This window comes from Panthera tigris, chromosome B3, assembly GCF_018350195.1.
Source record: "Panthera tigris isolate Pti1 chromosome B3, P.tigris_Pti1_mat1.1, whole genome shotgun sequence".
Lineage (NCBI taxonomy): Eukaryota > Metazoa > Chordata > Mammalia > Carnivora > Felidae > Panthera > Panthera tigris.
Window position 1 is genome coordinate 86,360,729 of NC_056665.1, and position 24,235 is coordinate 86,384,963.

The window sequence follows — 24,235 nt, forward strand, 5'->3', positions numbered from 1 at the left end:
AGGCTCTTTGAGAAATAAAGACAAACTTGACCACTCTCACAGTGCTGCCCCATGATTGGCCCAAACAGAACAAAGGTTACTTGGACTACTTTGTAACAGGTGTAGGGAAGGCATGACCCAAAATCATTATGAAAACCATAATAATTTTGTAAACTTAAAAAAAATTTTTTTTTAATATTTATTCATTTTTTGAGAGAGAGGGAGACAGCGTGAGCGGGGGAGGGACAGAGAGAGAGGAAGACAAAGAATCTAAAGCAGGCTCCAGGCTCCGAGCTGTCAGCACAGAGCCCAACGTGGGGCTCAAAGCCACGAACCATGAGATCATGACCTGAGCCAAAGTCGGACACCCCACCAACTGAGCTACCCGGGTACCCTTGTAAACTTTTATTTCCTGAGTATCATCTTGTGTTAGGGATAGTAGAGGTTGTGAAAACTATTATACTTAATTTACATTACTGATTTGAAAGTTATTTTTAGGTCAAAACTAGGGCTGAGAATGCACCACTTTCGCTGAATGCAGCCTTTTCAACTGAATGTATCTAAACAAAACCTAGGCATGTGCTTTGCTTCAGCCTATGAAGACTGTAGGTTTACCAACATTTCAGTACTTGTGGGAATTCTTAAATCTCATGGCAATCATAAAGTATTGGAGAGACCTCAACACAGCAAACCAAGGAGGTAGTAAGAGGGTCTTTTTAAATGCACTCTTTGGTATCTACATAATCTCAAATATTTTATAAGGATTAACGGGAGACAAATGCTTGATACTAATTATTATATCCATGTAAATTTATCACTGACATGTTAACCAGGCTAAGATTTGTAACACAGTCCTTTGTCAAGACTTTTTAAAAGTTTCCCTAGACATTTGCTTTGGTAATATTTTTCTAAGAAATTAACAAATACCTTTTAAATCTGCTTTATTATAAAAATCTTAAAAGTGGTGCTCATCTAGAATTCCTGTTTATTATCTACTTATAATGAAATATTTGTGAAGTTCTTTTCAAAATATTTTTTATGGATTTATATAGTAAACAATTGTCCTATATCTTCTTTCCTTCAGTAAATTGGCCTGGTGATTGACTTTCTGTATTCTTACCAGTATCAATTTTTTTCCTCATTATCTCTAGTATAATTACATTGGAAATCTTATTTTTGCTATTAATATTACAATGTCCTGTTCCAGATAAGTAAATTATGCCCATTTCCAGATTAGCCACAATTTATTATTAACACTGAGTTTGCTAACAAGAATATAAAAATGTATTAGGCTTTAAATTTTATTAAAAAAACAAGATACATTTGTAAGTCCATATCCATTTAAAAAATGATATCTTTTTCGGTAAGGCAAAATGCATAATACCATCATAGTATTGTTAAGTTGGTAATATTTTGGAATTTATTATTTGCTTTTAATAAAGAATGACTCGTGGACTTTCCAGTGAAGCGTTTCAGTAAATATATCTTGAATGTTGAAACACAGGTAGACCAACCCTTAAAATTAAATTTAAAAATAGAGTAAATGCTATGTGCTGTGAACCATACCAGGCATGATATCAACTTAAGCAAGCAATGGTCTACAAATTCATCATATTTACCAAATACCATCACAGCCCAGAAACTCTTGTTTCCATGCCACAGACGATCAGATTAGACCTATCTGGATATTTGTAAAAGCCCAAATTAAGCTCTTTAGGTTCTCTAATTGAAATAGTTGAGTGCTTTTGGATGGCACCCTACAGCCAGTCCAGTTATGTTAGTTGCAGACCTACTCACTGATGCAGCCACTAAGGACTGATTATCTCTGGCAGCCAGGCTGTTCCCAGTTACCCATACTTGGTCTTGCAAGTCTAGCTGCAACTCAGAAATTAACCTCTATAACTGGTAGGTAAGGAGGAAGAACTCTAATATATCTTGATTTTAACAGTCATCTGGCAGACTATCTCAAAATACCTTTGTGGACAAGATCAAGAAGGGATTGCACAGTTCTGGTAATTCATAGCTAATTGAATAGGAATACATATTATGACCCTGTAGGGTTGTCTGTAAGAGTTTTTCTCAGTACTTTTTTTGTTCAACATATTTCGATTACCTAAGTTAAAAACATACAAGGTAAGTTTATCATAACTACAAGAAGTGATAAACTCTAGATGCCAAAAGATACTAATTTGCTGGAAAAATGGGCCAAATTTACCAAACTGAAATCTAGCATAGATAAAGGTAAAATCTTGCTTTTAATATCAATATTATGGAATAAAAATGGCCATGATTTTTTTTTTGCAACTGTGCCTGTCAAAATGTGGAATTTATTTCCCTGCCCTTTGAATCTGGGCTGTCCTGTGACTCCCTTTAACCAAGTGATGTTGTACAACTTTTAAGCAAGGCCTCAAGAGACCTTCCTGAGTTCAGTATTACCCTCTTGCTGATGTGTTCACCAGGTAAATAAGTCTGGGCTCATCTGGTTGAGAATGAGATACCACAGAAAGAAAGAGTCCCAGCAGAAGTCAGCATACCTGTCAGGCACATGACCACCCCACCCCAACTGACTGCAGCTGAATGAGTGAACACGGGCAAGGCTAGCAGAACCGCCTGACTGCCCCAAGCCCGAATGGACGTGAGTAAATAGCTGCCTTTTTAAGCCACTACGTTTCGGGTGGTTTATTGTGCAGCAATAAATGGAAAAGAAATATTAATCATATATGAAATAGAACAGACTTGGCTTGGCCTGATAGTCAAAGCAGGCTAGCGTTTTAAGGTTAAGTCAGTAGTGAAACATGGCAGCATTGAAAGAGAAGTAAAAGTCTAAATCAACGAAGGTATCAGGCCCATGTTTCTTTATAATGATTAAACTGGACTATTATATAGGGGCCAATATTTTTAAAGACACTAGACATACCAGAGAATATCCGCAAAGAGTACCAATAATGGTGAGCAGTCTACTAACTTGAATGTACCAGCCATTTGAAGACTGGAAGTGTAAACAATAAAAACCAGTAAAGACTGCTTTCTTAACATTTTGATAACACCTCATATGAGAAATCAAGTAAGGTAATGATTTAAAAGGTATGTCTACAGGGATGAGTGGGAGATCCAAGGAAGTATGTTGAAATAAGGAATAGGGGCGCCTGGATAGTTCACTTGGCCAAGGATCTGACTCTTGATTTCAGCTCAAATCATGGTCTCACTGTTGTGGGTTGGAGCCCTATGTGGGGCTCTGTGCTGGGCGTGGAGCCTGCTTAGGGTTCTCTTTCTCCCTCTCTCTCTCTCTGCCCCTCCCCTGCTCGCACTCTCTCAAAAAAAAAAAATAATAATAATAATACAAGGAATAATTTTTGGCCATGTAATTATTATTTGGTTCCCCATTCTTTTCACTTTCTACCAATTCTTGTTTCCACCTTCTTCACCATGACTTTTCAACCCACTCTCACATCTACTCCTACACTCACTTTTTCACTTACAAACTCTTTCTTCATTTTGTTTCAAATGTAAATAGTCTTTCTTCTTTTCTCAGCTTCATTCTTTCCTCATGTGGTATTTACTTATTTCTTATGTGTTCTTTTTGTGAGCATATATGTGTGTTCATATTTATATGGCCGTGTCTCTATTCACAAGTATATGTGGATATGCCCATTTTTATAGGCATCTGTGTACCTTTTCAGTTACATTTTGTGGCTAAAATGGAGCAAGGACTTCTTACCACATTGATTACAATTTATGCATGGGAGAATGGGTGCACTCTATCCATTGGCTAATCCATTGGCTATTCACTTTCATACAGCTCTGTGCTTCCTCCTTCCCCATCTTTCTCTCCTTCTCTTTATTCCCCTGATCTCAGCTCTTTTCAGTCTGCTTTGTGGCACCTTCTTTCCATTGTTACTACCTTGCATCTATCCACAACTTCTACGCTGAATGTTTCACACACACATTCTACCTGAAACAAACTTACCAAGGACACTTGTTTCCTAGCAGCCCAGTCTCTTCCCCATACCCATATACTAGGACAGCAGCCTTTTTCCTGTACCCATATACCAGGAAGGAGAGTTCTTCTCGTTCCGCTTTGCTTCTTTCATACCTTCTACATCAATGTAAAAACACTCGCTCCTTTGAGATTTACAACATCCAGCTTTCTCACTCTCTGTCTCATCTTTTCAGTGATATCTACTGATCTCCTGATCAGTGCCATTTCCTTTAAATGTATTTCAGGCATCTGATTCAATGTCTTCCTTTCTATCTACCCCAACTCCTGCATTCATACTAAGAAACTTCAGTGTCAATGTCAGTAATGTGTCTGTTCCTTTGTCCCTTGAATGCTAATGACTTTTACCTCTTATCCACTTCAACTACAATAGATGTTTGCAGAACTTCTCTAAATATGAAATCCTAAGATCACACTTGCCTCTCCAACAATAACCACAGCCTTACTCCCAACTACTCTTGCTTTTTAGCTTCACCACAAATTAAGACATCCAGTCTCTTGCTCCTTTCATTCTTTTTCTGAACTGACAGCCCTTTTAGACTTGCTTTCTTCCCTACCCAATCTGAATTCTAGGTTTAATCACTTTTTCTCAAGGACACAGCCTTCTTGTACCTTTGTCTTACACTATAAGTCATAAACTCTCAATTACTTTTATTATTTTCCCTCCCCATATCTATCCCCAAAGGATAGACCTGATGTGAAAACTAGAAGTCATACTACTATGATGATCAGTATCTCTACAAATTTGCAGTCTCTAGCTGTAGCTGGATCATCAGTCTCACCTAATATTTCTTTTGCATATTCCAAGGCACCTCCCTTCCTTGTCACATTAAACATTCAGCATTTTCCTCTAGCCTTTTTCTGTACCCTATGTTTTCATCAGAGAACTTTGTCTCCTATAGCGGACATAAGTTCTGTCAATTAACATCCTCCATGCCTAAATTATCCACAGCTGTATTCTTCCTACCTCTTTCCCCTTAATCTCCAAGGAAAAATTGTATATATTTTTTAAGATAATGCTGTAAATCATGCTTATGATCCCGTCATCTAGACCCTACTTAAAAAGGTATCATCTTCCTGCCTTATACCTTTGTGTCTTCCTCTAGTCTTCTCTCCCGTAGTTCACAAATATATTCACATGCCATCAGTTTCTTAAAAAACTTCTTCAGCCATACATTCCCCTATAACTATAATCCTCTTTACTTTCTAGCCAAGCTCTTATAAAACAGCCTGTACTTAGCCTTCAATTTTCACATTCCTCTCAGGCTTCCTCCTACTTCCATCATGCCATTAAAACTGCACTGAGAAGATGGTCATTTCCCAATTGCCAAATCACATGGGCACTTCTCACTTTGATATTGTTTAAGTACTTAAACTGTTGATAGCTGCCTTCTTGAACTGCTCTTCTCTGAATTCTGTGACAGCACCTAGTCTTGATCCATCTTTTACATCCCTATATCCTCAAATTCTTTTGCCAGTCTCTTTACTTTATTTGTTTTCTTTGGATTTCTATCCTATTCCCACATCTCTTCTTCTTCTTAATTTCTCTTTCTAAGCATTTCCATCTACTCCTGTGGCTTTAGTTACAACCTAGAGCAACCTAGTCATGACCCAACTCTTCAGCCTCACTTTCTACCATTCTCCACCTCTAACTTTGTGATCCTGAGAAAATAAATGCTATCAATAGCACTTGACACATATCATGCTTTTTATGCCTCTGTGCCTTCACAGATATTATTTCCTTTGTCTGAAATGCCCATCCTGCCCCTCTCCATCCCCTCCCTTCTTAAGATGACCATTTCTTTCTTATCCTTCAATACTTAACTCAGGCAAAATCCCAGGAAGACTTTATATGCCTTTCCTCTCCTCCTCTACCCAAACTAGGTTCTGCTTAATATCTGCATATCCTTTTATTACAGCATTTATCAGTAACTTGTTGTTGAAGTTATCCATATAAAGATCTATTTCCCCGCCCTACTGTTCCTTATAAGCTGGGACCATGTCCTGCTTTTTGAATAATCAATGCCTAGAACAGCACCTGGTACATAGGAATTACCAAACAAATGCTTATTGATTGAACTGAAATCTATATCATAAACCTAGAATTCTCTCTTTAAGACAAACTCTTATATCCAAGTATCTACTTAACATCCCACTTATATGTCCCACCAACACCTCAAATTCATGTGTACCAAGCTGAACTCATCTTCACACACACATGCTCCCCAATAAATTCTTCTGTTCTTCCTCTGCACTGTCTTGGTTAGTATATCACTATCCATCTAGTCACCAAAATCAGACACCCAGTAGTCATCCTTCTTGCCCACCCCATCTCTCCCCATCCTGCCCTCAGAAGTCACTAAGTCCTTGGGATCCTATACCTAGATATCTTTCAAACTTGTCCCCTTCTTTCCGTCTGCACTGCTGTAGTTTTAGTTCAAGTCTTTAAGTCTCATTAGGATATTGTTTTTTTATTATAGTAAATCTTCATAACAAAGTTTACCATCTTAACCATTTTACAGTGTACAGTTATATGGCCTTAAACACATTCATGTTATTGTGCTCACAAAGATTATTTTAATCAGGAGCTATCTGGACTTCCTACCTATAGGCTAACCTGTCTCCATCCCATTCCTACATCTTTGCCACTATAATCTTTCCATAATGCAAATGGTGTTACTCGATGTGTTAAAACCCACTCACTGCTTCCCACTGTCACCATTAGTGGTTTCTTCACAAAGTTTTCACAGGTCCAAGCTGAAATGAGAAAACTAAATAAATAAAATGTACCAAGTTTTCCTAAATTTTTTCAACTTAATGAATGACATTAATCAACATAAATACTGAAACATGCATGGGGGCAAAGTCAATTTTGCTTTAGATATGCTAAGTGTCATATGCCTGTAGAAAAAGCAAAAGGAGATGTCTTAAAGGCAGTTGGGTAGGTGAGTCTGAAACTCAGAAGGGAGTGAGACTAATTCAAGCCCACGAAAACTCAGAAATATGCCTTAAAAGTTGGTAGTACTTTTGGGAGCAGTATAGTATACCAGAGAGATCAGGGGGGTGGTAATTAGACTTACCATCACATCCTAGCTCCAAACTCACTAGCAATAGGGCTGTGATCAAATTACCCTCTATATGTTTTGGTTTTGTCAACCAATGATAATGTCTACTCTATGGTTATCATGAAAATTAAATACGTGCATAATTTGCTTCTCATAATTCATAGCACATAATCAGTGTTTATTAAGAATTATTTACTGTTTAACATATCTCATAATATTCATTAAGAGTGAAAAATAGAGGCGTCTGGGTGGCTCAGTCGGTTGAGCATATGGTTTTGGCTCAGGTCATGATCTCACGGTTTGTGATTTCCAGCCCCACGTCAGGCTCTGTGCTGACAGCTCAGAGCCTGGAGCCTATTTTGGATTCTGTGTCTCCCTCTCTCTCTGCTCCTCCCCCGCTCGTGCTCTGTCTCTCTCTCTCTCTCTCTCAAAAATAAATAAACTTTTTTAAAAAGTGAAAAATAAAAGTAAACTGATTAGGAAAATTGGTAAATAACTATGTTGGAAAATTATGTATTCCATTGTAGTATATACATGTTATCTAAATACATAGAAAATATAAAAATCATGTTAATTGAAAAAATAAGATTTCTGTCTAAAATATATCTGTAAGTATATTTTTCAAATTTACTATAGTAAACAGTAGTTTGTAACTATTATTTCCTAATTACGTGCAATGTCATCGATTTACTTTGTTAATGTGTTACTAAAATCGCAGGTGAAATATACCCACAAATACTTTCCCAATTTAACTTAACTAAGAACTTAAGGAAAATTTTTCATGAAGCTAAATAATCCATTAAATCTGAAATCTGTCGCTCTGTAGTAACCAAGCCCTAGTGGAAGTAACTTTGAACTAAGAACAAGGAAACCAGGCCCAGATTTGTTACTATTTTACTACAGTCCTTGTATAAGGGTTTACTTGTCTGTGCTTCAGTTTCTTCATATTTGAAGAACTCCTAATGGAGTTCTCCTAATGGAGAACTCCTAATCCTAGCTCTAACCCTTTTCCTATTTCATGAAGCCCTTGGGAAACTACTGTTGAGTAACATCTGAAGCAGTTGGAACCTAATTTAATAAGCTACATACTTTTTGAAAGGATATTGTTGATTTGGACAGTAAAGAATAGCCTGCAGGCGAATCCACAAGGTGCTTCGACAGACGTATGCAGCTACCTTCCTGTTGGCACGGTCCACGTCTGGCAGGTGAATTCCATTCCTTACAAGAAGGAATAGGTGCTTCATTGTGTTTCAGAAGTCAGTACGCTTTTACAGAACGAAGTCATTGACATTTTTCTCATTTCTGAGATCAAATTTTCATAAATCATTCAACCTGGATAAACTGAGAATGTGGTTGATCTAGTAATTGTTGAAACATAGTAAAGGGCAGTGCAAGATGTGATATTTAAGTATTTCCTCCTAACCTCTTACCTTAGCAAGGCATAAGAGTTCTAAATGGAAATATGTCCTAATCTATAAAAAGGAAACTAAAGTAAGATGAGCCTATTAGCAAAGGAAAAGTCAAAAGAGGCACAACACAAATTCATCTCAGTAATTTGGAATGCCATTGATTCTGAATTCATAGTAATAATGATAACTATACAGAGTACAACTTTTCCATTATGAGGAATTTTTTTAATGGTAGTGTAAATCAGATTGTAGGGGAAGGATATAACTAACCAACATGAAAGTAATATTATCTGCCTTTTTTACAATATATGCCAAAAAATGCTATTAATGGCCTGTCAATGTTTCCACTGGAGTCATTTTTTAAGTTAATTGAGGTTACTATCATACTTTAACAATACATTTAAAATTTCATCCTGACATTTTTCTTGCCCCTTCTCCAAAATTAGGTTAGTGAAACTTTGTCTTAAAGAATTTATGTAATCCTATATAAATCATCATATTCTTGTTTTCTGTTGACAGAACTCCATATATGCACAATCATCCAATAAACTTGAGCTAACTTTCAGTGTTGCATGTAAACCAGAGTATGTGACACTAAGAATACCCTCATTCCTTTAGGGTCTAGCTCTGTGCTATGTTTATTTGCAAAGGACCCTCATGCATGGATCCATATAAATGAGGCAAGCTGGAGCAGACTAGACTATGTCGCTCACCAGTCTTTGAGGAAGAAGATTGTGTATATATGAAAACTGGAAGATTTCTGTGTGTGTAACATCAAACATGATTTTTTGTTGAGGTTTTATGCTTTCAGTAAAAAAACATAACAGGAGAAAAATTAATGGTCTGATTCCATCATCTCTTCTCAAGCAAAATCTCACTGATCCACATGAATGTGATCTCCCTCCCGTAGAGTAGCCTAAGAACACTACAGAATAGACTTTTGAACTTTTGACTTTATTTTCAAACTTATTTTTAACTATTTTTAAACTTAGTTTTAAAAACCATTTTTAAACTTTTGACTTTAAGTGGTGAGTTTTTAATCAACTAAAAAAAATCACATATCCTTGATTAGAAACTATAGAGTCGTTGCTAGCCTATTTACATTACTCAGAATAGAAACTTCTTTTTAAATGTAGTACCAAAAGTCTGGTTTTATTAGCATCAAACCATTTGTGTATACTTAAATTATTTTCATGCCACTAAAGCATGAGTTTTTTCCAGCTAGCTACCTAATTCCTAATTATTTTCATCAGCTGACTCTTTGAAAAAGGAAGAAATTTAATGCATATGAATTGTACAACATAATAATGTGTTACTTATTTACCTAAGTAACAGGTGTGAGGTTGATAGTATTTCTGAATTAAAATATGTACTTCTTAGGTAAAAATCAGTTTGGAACTGCTCTGCATTTAATGTGCCATCTTCACATTGCATAATAAATGATTCATTCACAGCCTTCATGCAAGCAGGTAAATGTAGTGAAATGAGTATGTTATATTTTTTCATGTAGCGTCTAAAACTGACATAATCTGAAGATGTGGGTTAAAGTTTGTGTTGTTACTGTTTCTTTTTAACCTCAGATACGTGGCACTCTGCACCAGTGTCTCTTGCTGACAGTAATGCTTTGTCTCTTAACACGACTACCAAGACTGCTTGGTCACAGGCAAATACTGTTCTTTTTCAGCCAAAACATTCCTGACAATAATTGTACTTTTTGTATCCTTTTTTTCCCCCTCCCCCCACCTGCCCCCAACCTAGGCTGGAAAGGCTGGTGGACGTCCTGAGGAAGAAGGTTGGAACAGGGACCATGAGGACAGTGATCTGACTGAAAAAAAACGACAGTCTGGGGAAGCAATCACATCTGGTGACCAGGCTGCTTCATTCAACACTGTGTAAACACTAAAGCCTTAACTTAGCAAACAGTTGTTAGAAGTGGGACACTCCAACCACATTCCAAGCTGAGATAAAATCAGATCACAAATGTTTAACCACTTTGCTGCTGACTTATTTATCCAAATGTATTAACTACAGACTTTTACCAATGAGTAGCTATAAAGTTGTAGCTTATTTTGTAACTATTTTATATCACTCTATTTGATATAAATCTTTTTACTGAGAGGCCATTATAGGTCATATCTTCACATACGGCCCTTTCTGAATCAAAATGCAGCAAAGTAAATATTGTCTAAACCTTAATCCATTGTGTTAGGTCAGAACTTCAAATACGTGCATTTTTCAATATAGAGTTTATTTCTTAACTGATGAGAGCAGCCCAGACATGAGAATGTATAGTCTTCCTCCAATGCATACACATGATCTTTGTTAATATTAAAGAATATTAAATATAAATACCAAGAATTAAATGTATAATTTGCTCCAATAGTTTGGTACATTAAAATTACATTAATCAAGGAATGATTTTTGTTTCACTACAAATAATACAAACTGTTTTCAATAAAAAAGAGGATATTGTTTATGTGTACTTATGGATTCATATTGTCGATGTTTTTAATGTTGTGTCTGAATAATGATCTAAACTCTATTTAAACTGTAGAAATTGCCAAGTCTGTCTAATAGGCTGGGACACCTCTGGCTTGAAAATTAGCATGTGCCAGCATGACTCTCAAAGGCAAGAGGCCATCAAAAACGTTAAGTATTCTTTTTGATTATCTTTATTTAGATTATCATTTGAATTTTTGTTGTGAAGGAGGGGAATCCAAGATACGATATACAGTAAAATTGTAATGTAAAAATATAAGGATGTGGAAAAAAGAAAACTGGCAGTTTGGCTTGATTACCTGCTTTTCCTTTTATTTAAAAAATTGAAATAGTAAAGCATAACAATCACTTCTAGTCATATGAAATTATGAATAAAACCAAGATTTATGTATTTGGCTACAGAAAAAAATACCTTCTTTTTTTTTTAGATTGAATAGATGAGAGGCCAATAGAAGATGACTGTGGCCGCAACAGGATGAAATAGGCAAGTAGAGATTGAATTCGTGAGAATTTTGTGGGAAAGTGAAAATTTTTCCAAGTCCATACAATATTTTAATTTAGCTTTAAGACCGAGGTAGATTCTCTACCATTGCTTATTTTCAGGACAAGAACAGAATAGTTTATTGCACCATGCTTTGGATACACTAGTGGAGATTATTCATGTGATTTTTTTTTTTTTTTACTCTTGCAGGAAAACATAAGGAGCTTTATCATAGGGCCACAAAAGAATCATAATGTTAACAAACTCGATTTCCTTCTCATGGAATTTTTTAAACTCCCAGGCCATTAGAACCATTCCATTAAGTTCAAATTTAGAATTTACTCATGTCACCTGCTTTTAATTATTTTTTTAAACTATTAGAATTAGAAAATAAGGAGCAACAAGGGCTAGTAAATAAGCTAACTGGATTTCTTCTACAGTCCCAAAGAGATTATAGCCTTTCATAGGCCAGTGACTATATAAATAGAGAAATTTGAAATAATGTGGTCGTGCATGGAGTCTCCCCTCTGGGCTGTCATGGAACATGTGGGAGCCCCTATGTGAAGGAATAGTGCCTTGCAAATCATGCAGGTAAGTAAAGAGGAACAGTTCTTGTCACAAAATAGTCCATTCCTGAAACCTCTTCAAGTAAACCACAAGTAAACCTGAATTTTCAGGTTAGTCCTAAAGTACAGACAAATCTTCCCTGAGTTATTTTGCTTGGGGTTTTATAAAACACACAGTAAGCATGAAGACATTTTACAGCTTCCAAACATCTCTTTGTGTACTGAAATGATTAGATTAGAGCAACCAATTCCTGTAATCAATATCCAGAACTTTGAAAGAATCTGATAGTATAAAGTTACATTTATAAAACAATTCTAACATTTACTATTATCAGTGTAGGTAACCTCCGCCAAAATACCACATCCCCTTGAAAATGAGTTGTCTACAAAATTACAAATGCTAAGTATTTCAGCCAAATATTATCATTAATTGATTTCTTATACTTAAAAATGTCCACCAACAATGTTTCAAACCGTCTTCACTTTTGTTCATACGAAGGAATTACCTAGCTTCTGAGATCGGTTCTCTAAATACTCAGTAATATGATGATGATGGTTTTAGTGCTGTTGTTATTATTATTACATTGTACAATTGAAGAAGTAGAGTCAGAATCCTAGGAATTTGCCAGGGACTGGCGAGGACTTACAGCTGAGGTCTTAGGACTAAACTCCATGTAGCAGTAGTTCTCTAAACCTTTCTGTAAGGAAAAAAAAAAAAACCTGAAGATTTTAACTCTTGCAATTTTTATTATTATGCCATTTCTTTTCTACCAATACATATGAATTCACCAACAATTGAGATTGTATGCATTTCTTTTAGTGAAGTACAATAATGTGAACTGCATGTTTAAATAGCATCACATTTTTACTATCTCTCTACAGTGTTACAGTAGCAGCATGCTTTGCCTTAGGCTACACTCATTGGGAATACTGTGACAATTCATTGTTAATAATAAATAACCTTGAGTTGCTTTGTGCCTGATGCCAAAACCTGACAGTGTAGTTTTATTGAATGGTGGTCTGAACTTCAAGGCTTACTTTATCTCCTACAGCAACTATTAGAAGTGGAACTGGTTATAAGCAAGTTATAAGCAAGGTTATTGGTTATAAGCAAGGGATAAGCAGTTATAGCAAAGTTATTAGTTAATTATTAATATATGAGAAACTTTAATTCTACTTTTATAAATAAGCCATTATGTTAAAATAATTTAAAATACTCAAAATATGATATCTAATAAAACATTTTCCCTTTTCAATGAGAAAGCTGATCCTCTGTATCTATCCTTATTTCAAATAAACTGAAGAATCTTGTCAGTCATTTACTGACAGAATTTATTTCAAAAAATGTTAGAATATTCAAAACTTATAGTTTGAATATTAGATATAGTTGCATAGAAAAGCATTTTTATATGTAGCATTTTTAAAGATTATGGTTATTTTTGAAGTTTCTCTTTTCAAATACTCATGATTAATGAGTCATTACAATGATAATAAAACATTTTACACATGACTTACACATTTTATCTCCTCACATAAGTAAGGTTTGTGTGGAACCCGGATTTTTCCCAAACATCATTTTGTTATTGATAACTGTTATTTACAACTAACCTATCTATTAACCTATTCATGTCTATATACATGTGTATATCTGGATACTTAGAGCATACATGCAGACAACACACAAATACATTTGCCTTTTTAAAAATGTGATTTATAAGTCCACTGTTAGGCTCCAGTGACTTCAGCATTTTGTTCATGTTTTATTAGAAATGCACGTGGTTTCTGAGGCTTTTAAACAAATACATGGAATGGTTGAAAGATTTATATTGCTCATGCTTAGCTAAATATGTCATCTCTAGAAAAGATGTGGTTTGTTTTGGCACTGTTTTAAAAACTCAAATATTTTAAACATTTGTTAAGTTGGAGCTTGCACATTTGAACCAGTAGCATACGTTCCAGAATAGTTTCTCAAGTTACCAAACTTTCTGTAATCCGTTTACTAGAATAACCTCTATTGAAAGGTTTTTCTGTTCTTTTTTTAAGTACTTTAATTTATAGAGGTTAGAGTTATTATTTTAATGTAGGATTTCATAGATAGAATTGGACAGTGATGAATGTGTATTTTTGAGAATCATCAAAATACTCTATACTGTTGATATTTCTTTGCAAAAACTTTAATATACTTATTTTTAATTTTATTGTCATCTAAAAAGTTTTGGAATACACTGGTACTTTTGAAGTCACCAGTTTCTTGACTATCTGGTTATTAACAAAGGTGAATTTTTTAAAAAGTTTGATTTATTTTTGAGAAAGAGACAGAGCGTGAGTGGGGTAGGGGCAGAGAGAGAAGGGGATACCGAATCCGAAGCAGGCTCCAGGCTCTGAGCTGTCAGCACAAAGCCCGATGCAGGGCTCAAACTCACGAACTACAGGAGCATGACCTAGCCAAAGTCAGACTTTCAACCAACTGAGCTACCCAGGCGCCCAATAAAGGTGCATTTTAATGCACAAACTCAAATATCTAAAATATATATTTACTTTTTATTCACATAAAATCCCCTACTGCAAATCCTACACATTTCAATGCAATTCTGAGACATTGATCTTAATCAAATTTATAATGATACAATCCTGAAGACACTGCACTGGATATGCCTATAAAATATACTACAGTAAGAAAACAGATTAAGTTCACCATCAAACTGTGTTTGACAAGTTTAATGAAGATAAAAGTTGAGGGGCACCTGGCTGGCTCAGTGGGTGGAGCATGTGACTGTTGATCTCCTGGTCATGAGCTCGAGCCCCATGTTGGGCATAGAGATTACTTAATTAAGAAAACGACAAGAGTTGGTATGAACAAATTTTTTTAGATACCTTAGGAACCTTTAATAACTATTTAGATACAAAATAAAATCATAGCAATAAATATTAAAAAGAAACATTACTTTTGGTAAATACAGTTAGAAAGAACCTAGAAAAGGAGATCACGTCTCTTCATGAAAAAACAGTAGACTGATTCAAGTCCACTGCAAAGCACCTCTACTAACTTTGGAATTCGTATGTGGAATTTTGCTGTAACCAATAGCTGAAATCTAAAAATACTGCTTCTGTTCTGTTCATTCAATCAAGGTAAGGTAATGTAAATACGCTACCAAATGCTCTATCACCTGCAGTGAACTTAGAATTTAAAGCTTAAAGTATATGGCTAGAAGAGAACCAGGGTGTGGTGGCCAATAAAAATTTGGGGGGCAGTGGCGCTTGGGTAGCTCAGTTGGTTAAGCGACCAACTTTGGCTCCGGTCATGATCTCGCGGTTTGTTGAGTTTGAGCCCCGCATCAGGCTCCGTGCTGATAGCTCAGAGTGTGAGCCTGTCTTCGAATTCTGTGCCTCCCTCTCTCTGTCCCTCACCTGCGCTCGCTCTCTCTCTCTCTCTCTCTCTCCCTCAAAAATAAATAAAACATAAAAAAATGTAAGGAATCTTTGGGACAAAGATTCTATAAACTTGTCATGTCTAAAGTGTCACATCACTGTTGATAAAAATTGTTGAGTTACTGTGTCTGGTCTTTGTGATATTGTTACCATACGTTGTACTTCTATATATGCACACAATAATAACATTGTTATTATTTTTTGCTTTAAATAACAGTTTTTAAGGAGATTTTTAAAAGTAAGAACACCACTATTTTATATTTACCCATGTATTTACCATTTCCAGTGCTCTTCTTTGTGTAGATCCAGGTTTCCACCCATCACCATATTCCTTCTTCCTGAAGCATTTATCATTTATAGTAAAGCAGGGCAGTGAGTGACGAATTCTTCCAGCTTTTGTATGCCTGAAAATGTCTGGATTCTTTTCTTTTCTTTGCCTTTATTTTGTGGAAAAAGGCTTTTTTGCTGGATATAGTATTTTCGGATAATTTTTTTTTCAGTATTTTCAAGATGTTGCTTTATTGTCTGGCTTGCTTTGTCCCTGCTCTCATTTTAATTTTTGTTCTCTACATAAAAACGTCCTATGGCTGCTTTAAAGATTTTTCTCTTTGTCATTTGTTTCAACCAACGAGATTAGGATTTATTATGATATAGATTTCTGCATGTTTCTGTGCTCATGGTTTGTTGAATTTCTTGGACTATAGGTTTGTAATCTATGAATTTTTTTTTAATTTCAACCATTACAAATGAACATAGGGGAAAGGAAAGAAAAATAAGATAAAAACAGAGAGGGAGACAAACCATTAGAGACTCTTAGAACAAACTGAGGGTTGCTAGAGGGGAGGTGGGTGGGGAGATGGGCTAAATGAGTGATGGGCATTAAGGAGGGCACTTGGGATGAGCGCTGGGCGTCACGTGGAAGTGATGAATCACGGGGTTCTACTCCTGACACCAATATTACACTGTATTTTAACTAACTTGAATTTAAATAAATAAATTTTAAAATTTCAACCATTATTTTTCTAATAGTTTTCTGTCCCCCAGATCTTTTTCCCCTCCCTCTGGAACTATTACTTTACATATATTAGACTGTTTTAAGCTGTCCTACAGCTCATTCATGTTTCATTTAATTCCTTTTTCCAGACTGTTTTTCCTGTGTGCTTTATTTTAGTTTCCATTACTTTATTTTCAAATGTATTAATCTTTTCTTTCGCAGTATCTAATGTGTTCATAATTCCATCCAGAGCATTATTCTTTGCAGGCGTATTTTTCATCTCTAAAAGTTAAAGTTGGGTATTTTAATTTCTTTTATCTCTCTCCTAAATTTATTTATGCCTTATGTTATCTTCTGGAATACACAAAATATAGTTATAAGGACTATTTTAATGTCCTTATCTGTTAATTCTATTATCTATTCTATTTCCAGGTCTCTTTGTTTTCTGTTGTTGTTGTTTTCTTATCACGAGTTGCATTTTCCTGCTTTGCATGCCTGCTGACTTTTTTTTAGATGCCAGTCATTGTGAATTTTAATTTGTTGAGTGTTGGGTATTTTTGTTTTTCATTAATGCTTTTGGAACTTTGGAGATACAGTTACACTACTTGGAAACAGTTAGATCCTCATTATAATGCTCTTTTGAGCTTATTAGGCAGGATCAGAGAACCTTTAATGTCAGGCTGATCCACCCCACCCCTCCCCCACCCCACCCCCCAGTTTAGGCAATACCTCTCTGAATACACTACTTATGTACAATGGGGTTTCTCTACCTTGACTGATCACAGCTTTGTATGAATTTTGATTATTATCTTGCCGACTCCTTTTTTTTTTTTTTGGTAATTTTTACCCTCACTCAGTAGTTTACTGTCACACATGCTGGTCAACACTCAGAGGAAGAGTCCGGGAATGCACTGCAGTTCTGCAGAGTCCACTGCTCTCTTGTGCTCTCCCTGTGGAGCACTCCTCACTACATGCAGAATCTCTCTTCTTCAGTAGTCTGACCTGCAAACTCTAACCACATTCTCAGCTCTGTGTTCTTGACTCAGGGAGGCTGCCAGGCTGTTTCGTTACCCTTTCCTGCTCTCTGCTCTCTAACTTCTCCAGATAGTAAGCTGGGTCAATCCTCAAGCTCACTTCATACGCTTCCCTTCCCTCAGGGATCACTATGCTGGGCTGCCTGTTGTCCAAAGTCCAAAAACATTGATCCATGGATTTTCACTGTTGTTTGCTGTTGTTGCTGTTGGTTTATGAGGTTTTTTTGTTCTTTTTTTTTTTTAAGTCAGAGGGTAAGTGTCCTGGTTACTCCATCATGCCCAAAAGTATAAGTCCTTCTATAACTGTTTTAAAATATCATCCTCTTGATGTCTAACTGCCTTCTTCCCTGTTGAGAAATTACCTGTCGGTCTTAATGTTTTTCTCCTGGAGGTAAAGTCTCTGTTTTCTCTGATTCTTTCTTGTTTTTATCTTTTTCTTTGTTTTTGACAGTTTTGTGCCTAGATGTGGTCTTTGTATATTTCTTGCTTGATTTCATCCATCTTATTAAATCTCAAACTTGATATTTTTTGCCATCTTTAGGAAACTTTGGTCAATATCTCTTTCTCCTCCTTCTAAAATTCCAATTATATATATTTTATATTTATTCACTGTGTTTCCCCATATTGCTGTCACCCTGTCCTGTATTTTCCTTTTTTTTTTTTTCCTTTATGTACATTAGTTTTGAATCTTCAAAATTGCCTTTTATTTCACTAATCCTGTCTACTGATGTTAAAGCTGTCTATTCAGGTCTTAATTTCAGATTCTGTACTTTTCAATTCTACAGTTTCCTCTTGATTTTTTTTTTTTTTTGTACATTCCAATTCTCTGGTAAAATACTCACCTTTCCAAATATATTGTCTCCCCCTTTGCTTCTGTTTTCTTGAATATACTAGTCATAGTTACTTAAAAGACTATGTGTACATGTCTACTAACTCCACTTTCTGAATCATCCATGGTCTGTTTTTGTTTTTTGCTTTCTAGATGCATGGTCCTGTCTCTTGGCATGCCTATTAATTAATGGTTGACTAAATGCAAGACATCCTGACCCTCTGGAAGATTCTGTCTTCCTCCAGAGAGGGCTTAACCTTTCCTCTATTGGGAAGATTGCGTGGAAGCTAATCACCTTAATCCAGTCAGGTACTATGCTGAGTTGTACCTGAGTAAGGTACATTCTGAGTAAGGCTCAGTTTTCTCTGGTTTGCCTCTCCTCTGATGGCCTAGCTCACTCAAGCTTTCAACGGTACAAGTGATAGCTTCACTGGGGCCCATTGAGATAGTCTCATCTGAGCTTTTTTAACCTCAACTTAGTACAGCTCAGAATTTGCCAAGTATTTTGAAGGGAAAACTAGGTGTGTGTTTCAGGCCCTTTGGCTCTCCAGGTCTGTCACTACAGCCTTGCAAGTTTGCTGAAAGCTATTTTCTCTGTCTCTAGCAGCAGTCTTCTTCCAGGACAAAGCCCAGATTATCACTCTCTCACCTTCACCCAAAACCAGCAAAGACCTCCAGGGGAGAGTGGCTGCAGAGTTTACCTCTCTGTTCTTTCCTCTCTAGAATCTTAGTCCCCCTCTTCTTTGTTTCAGCCCCTCTCTGATACTTTTAGTAAGTTATCCAGCTTACTTTTTGTAAGTTTTCCAACTTTTCTTCTTATTCTTAGCAGGGACATTGGTCTGCCACAAACCACTCTCTTCTGGAAGCAAAATGTCAGTGAGTTTTTCATTTCTGTTATTACATTTTTTCATTTCTGAAGGTTATATTCTGATCATTCCCCAAATCCAGTTGGTCATTTTTATGGTCCCTTGTTCCTACCTCATATTTTCAATTCCTTTTTATCTTACACATTTTAAACATGCTTATTCGGTATTTGATTTCTGATCATTTTAATATCTGAAGTATTCACTGCTCCAATTTTGCGGTATTTTCCACTAGCTACATTTTTGCTGCCATATTTCTTTGGATGTTTGGTGATTCATGAATATGAGCCTATATTTCTTAGAATTATCCTCCGCAGGACTTTTCAGGGCCTGGGTTGAAGGTCGGTTCCTCCATAAAGGCTTCACATTTGCTTCTGTTAATCACCTGGGAACACATACAGGCTTTAGAGCACTTTAGAAACTTAATTGGAATTTTACTGGACCACTTAAATGATGATAATTTGGGTTGAAAACCCACATGAGGGCTAGCTTATGGTTATAAAATTCATGACAGTTCCCATGTTTATGGATTGGAGGAATTAATATTGCTAAAATGTCCCTACTACCAAAAGTAATCCACAGATTCAATGCAATCCCTATCAAGGTTCCAGTGGCATTTTTCACAGAAGTATAGAAAACAATCCTAAAATTTAAATGGGACACAAAAGACCTCAAATAGCCAAAGCAATTCTGAGAGAACAAAGTAGGAGGCATCACACTTCTGATTTCAAGCTATACTATAAAGCTGAGAACAGTACTAGCAGAAAAAGAGACAAACAGACCAATGGAAGAGAATTGAGTTTATCAACTAATATTTGACAAGGGAGCCAAGAATACTCGAGAAAAGACAGTTTGTTCAATAATGGTGCTGGGGGTGGGGGGTACTTGGATAGTTAAGTCAGTGAAGCATCTAACTCTTGATTTTGGCTCAAGTCATGACTTCATGATTCATGGTTTTTAGCCCCATGTTGGGCTTTGCACTGACAGCACGGAGCCTGCTTGGAATTCTCTCTCCTGTCTTTCTGCCCCTCCTCCCACTCTCTCTCAAAAGAAATAAGTAAACAAAATAAATAAATAATGGTGCTGGGAAAACTGGATATTCACATGTAAAAAAAAAAAAAAAAAATGAAACTAGACCCTGTCCGGCACCACTCACAAAAATTAACTTGAAATCAATTAAAGGCTTAAATATAACACCTGAAACCATGAAACTCTTAGAAGAAAACATAGGAACAAAGCTCCTTGACATGGGTCTTGGCATTGGTTTTTTGGATATGACACCTAAAACACAAGCAACAAAATCAAAAATAAATAAGTGGGATTACATCAAACTAAAAAGCTGCACAACAAACAAAACCATTGACAAAGTGAAAAGACAACCTGCAGAATGGGAAAAAATATTTGCAACCGTATATCTGATAAGGGATTAATATCCAAAAGATATAACTCATTAGCATAAAAACAGTCCAATTAAAAATGAACAAAAGACCTAATTAGGCATTTTTTCCAAAGAAGATATATAAAGGGCCAACAGGTATATGAAAAGATACTCAACATTACTAGGCATTAGGTAGAAGCAGGTCAAAACCACACAGGGATATCACTTCATACCTGTTAAAGTGGCCATCATCAAAAAAGATAATAAATAAATGCTGGTGAGGGAACCCTTGTATATTGTTTGGATTATAAACTGGCACAGCCACTATGGAAAACAGTATGGAAGATCCTCAAAAATTTAAAAATAGAATTACCATATGATCCAGCAATTCCACTTCTGGAAATATGTCCAGAATACATGAAAACACTAACTCAAAAGGATGTCTGCACCCTCATGTTTCTAGAACCATTATTTACAATAGCTAAGACATAGAAACAACCTAAGTGTCCACCAACAGACAAACAGATAAAGAAGCTGTGGTCTATCTACACAATGGAATATTATTCAGTCATAAAAAAGGAAATGCTGTCATTGCAACAACGTGGATGAAACTTGAGGGCATTATGCTAAGTGAAATAAGACAGACAAAGACAAATACTGTATGGTCTCACTCCTATGTGGAATCTTAAAAAGTGTTCATAGAGGGAGATATTTTTTTATTCTCCATTCATAGCCCAAGTTTAAGATTTTTTCCTTGAGTGGACCCTGGACTTTGTCCCCTATCCCCTGTGCCACTAAGAAATACATGAAAACCAAAGCTCAAATTCACCCCCATCATAGGGCAAATGCTTTCAAAGTAAAAACTGCTTACCATTGAGGGTTCCCAGTTTTCCTTAGGTTTAGGCCTCTGTGTATTCCTCACCAACTAGCCAATACACTGATGGATTTGCGAAGATATCTGTCATTTTCTATCCAGCATTTTTAGTTGCTTACTGAGAGAGGTTCCAGGTTCATCATAGCAGGAAACAGTAGTCAGGACTGAATGTTATTAAATGTGTACACATACACACCCACACACACACACACACACACACACACAGATATAATTGCACTGCTAATAAAATTTTCTGAATTTAGTTCCAAATTTAGTATCACTTGTATACATGATTAAAATGAGTAGATAATAAATTTACTTTCCAAGATCCATAATTGCAGCTCTTTGTCCCCACCAGTAACTACAAGCAGTTTTTCATTAAAGAAAAGAAAATGATTGAATAATCCAAATTAGCCTGGGCAAGAAAACTAACAGCTGCTTAAAATGAAATGTTTGAGTTATGAGCCATGTGCCACTTTGGTTTATCTGCAGCCAAAAGGTTTAGAATCCTTATTCAATTAACCATGTTGCTTGGGAGGGCCTGGTTGCCCTGAATAAGAGCTGCCTGGTGATGAGTAAGAGGTATTCGTGACACACAAGTTCAGACCTTGCAACTCTGTTTTTGTTGTTTGAACTTTCTTCTCCGTTGTAGCTAGGGATCCGGCGTGGAATTTAAACACTTGTGTGGTAACTCCATTCCTTCAGCCATTGTGTTGTTAAGCTCTAGCTAACGAACTTTTAACACTGGCTTGATGTAAAGCAAGACTGAGAAAATAGCCCCCATCAACATTTCTGGTTTTATAATTAAAAACTATATGATTTCTGTGTCTTTAAGAAGTATGATGCTCATGCCTGTGGAGTCCAGCTGTTCCCCCAAAAGTAACCTTCCTAATATGTGTGAAAAATAAATAAACCAAGGTGCATCTAAGAAAGCTGAAATTAAGAAATGACTTACATTTCAAAAATCATACCTCCTGTAACAGAAACTCCAACATGCATACCTGTATTAAAACTTAGGAACTTTGCCTAAAATAAAGGAAACAAACTTATGTAACATTTGGAAAGGTGAGTATTGCTAAACATACCGGTCAAGTATACTTTGTCTCATGTGGCCCTTTTCTTCCAGGCCAACAGTTTTTGTTGCCTAGGGAGATCCTCCTGATAACGTCACAAAGAATGTTTCTCAGACCCATATAGATTGTGTACACGTCGGCTTGCTAAAGACAAGTTTTGATTTTAAGTCTCTAAGCTTCAGTTTGTTTCTAAGCATACTGTTTGAAACAAAAAGCAGGTGAATAGACGAGAGAAGACTCAATTTTTCGCCCACTCATCAACCACTTCTGAAGATGATTCTGGCTGAGAAAATTTAAATACAGTTTGAATAATGATACGTAATTTGACATAAAATGTCTCAGAATTTGAAGAATTACTTTGAAGAATTACTATCCACTTGAACATACACACTGATTTCTGATGTTTTACGTCACAATCTTTTCATGTTACAAAATTAGATTTGCTTTTTGCATCTTATTTTCTTCAACTGCAGTCATATTATAAAGCACAGTTGTATACTTTCATTTAGGTGACATGAAGACATCTTTTCATTTAAGTTAATACCTAATCTTGTTTGTCAAATAGAAGCAAAGAAACACCTTTGAAATCAGCAGTTTCAATTAAAACTTCAGTCATATCAAAATAATCATTTCATTTCTGTGTTTATAAAAAATGCAACAGCTGTTCAGGAAGTACAGCTATATCGCAGACTGAAATTTTAAATGTTGCAGATATTATTGTCTTTCAGTTGCGGTAAGACAAACAGTGGTTTTATTATTTCAAGAATCAAAGAATGAACCGTATATGTACTGTTTTGTTTGGGTTGTTTGTTTTTTAGATTTTTTAGGAAAGTTTTCTGGTTCCATATTAGATTTAAAAAAAAAACAACCAATTGACCAAATCATACCTGGAAACTCAGGCACATTATTTTGTTTTCATATGGATGGCAAGAAAATTAATAGAATTGACTTTCTTTCATACTAATACCTTTGACCTGTGCTCCAAGCCTACTCTCCATTTCAGTTCCTACCCTATATTTTCATTATTGAATTCATTTACCATTTTTAAGCCTCTACTCAGTCAAATCCACCTTAGTGTGTTTAAATCCAATTCATCCTTCAAGAATACTTATGCGCCACCCCCGACATGAAGCTTTCCCTAATTCCCCACCCTAACCTCACCACCAAGCCACAGTTAATCTCTCTTCTATATGCCTCATAGCTCTGTCTTCATCTGTATTAGGGCAGTTATTAGTATTCCTGTATAGTATTCCTGTACTATCTCCCATTACAATGCAGCTTCTCCAGGTCAGAGATTGTCCATATTTCTCTGCACAGGTAAAATACTTGGTAAATAGTCATTCTTGTTAATGACAAAAACTAAATCTTCCAACTGTATTGTTTTATAAACATTTGTGTGATGTGTCTTTTAATAAAAGATGAAGATTTGAGTGTCATTTCCCAAAACAGTGGTGTTAAAATACATTAGCATGTCAAATTATTTAGCACTTGGCATATTATCAGGTGAAACGTGCTCATCTGAAGACTTTAACTTTTAACCATAATAAGTTTAAAGTGAAGAGTTTCGGTCTTTTGTGTTGTTTGTTTGATTTTGATTAGGTTTGGTTTTTTAAGCAGAATTTCTTGTCTAACTGTCAAATGTTGGTCCCTGTAAAGTTGAAATCTCACTCTATGATAAAGTGAAGACATGGTTCCATTGTCTTGGAAAGTTTAAACAAAATTTCCAGACCCCAAAATAGGCCATTTAACTCTTTATTGAACAACG

General features: G+C 35.8%; 1 protein-coding gene and 2 long non-coding RNA genes across 10 annotated transcripts in view; 1 reads left to right on the plus strand and 2 right to left on the minus strand.

Moving 5' to 3' along the window:
• MIPOL1 (mirror-image polydactyly 1) overlaps positions 1-11,443 on the plus strand; it is a 320,020-nt gene extending 308,577 nt beyond the window's left edge. For 4 of the 7 annotated variants that reach the window (XM_042989584.1, XM_007073712.3, XM_042989582.1 and 1 more), the window contains exon 13: positions 10,209-10,932. In XM_042989584.1, the coding sequence (XP_042845518.1) occupies positions 10,209-10,275 (67 nt within the window). In that variant the 3' untranslated portion in view covers positions 10,276-10,932. Of the gene's footprint in view, positions 1-2,438; positions 2,615-10,208; positions 10,933-11,004; positions 11,229-11,377 lie in introns of those variants that run through there. The other 3 variants (XR_006218816.1, XR_006218817.1, XM_042989585.1) reach the window with 3 other exon arrangements.
• LOC122239590 lies at positions 6,507-15,791 on the minus strand. 2 transcript variants are annotated; one of them, XR_006218819.1, is made up of 4 exons: positions 15,703-15,791; positions 12,644-12,694; positions 8,131-8,259; positions 6,507-6,733 (listed from the first exon to the last, which is right to left on the minus strand). It is a non-coding gene; the product is annotated as an uncharacterized LOC122239590 (long non-coding RNA). The 2 variants fall into 2 exon arrangements; XR_006218820.1 differs by lacking the exon at positions 12,644-12,694 and having other exon boundaries at positions 15,703-15,779.
• Positions 15,792-18,727: 2,936 nt separating this feature from the next.
• On the minus strand, positions 18,728-22,471 carry LOC122239591. Its single transcript, XR_006218821.1, has 3 exons — positions 22,353-22,471; positions 21,395-21,515; positions 18,728-19,530 (listed from the first exon to the last, which is right to left on the minus strand). It is a non-coding gene; the product is annotated as an uncharacterized LOC122239591 (long non-coding RNA).
• Between the last annotated feature and the right edge of the window lie 1,764 nt (positions 22,472-24,235).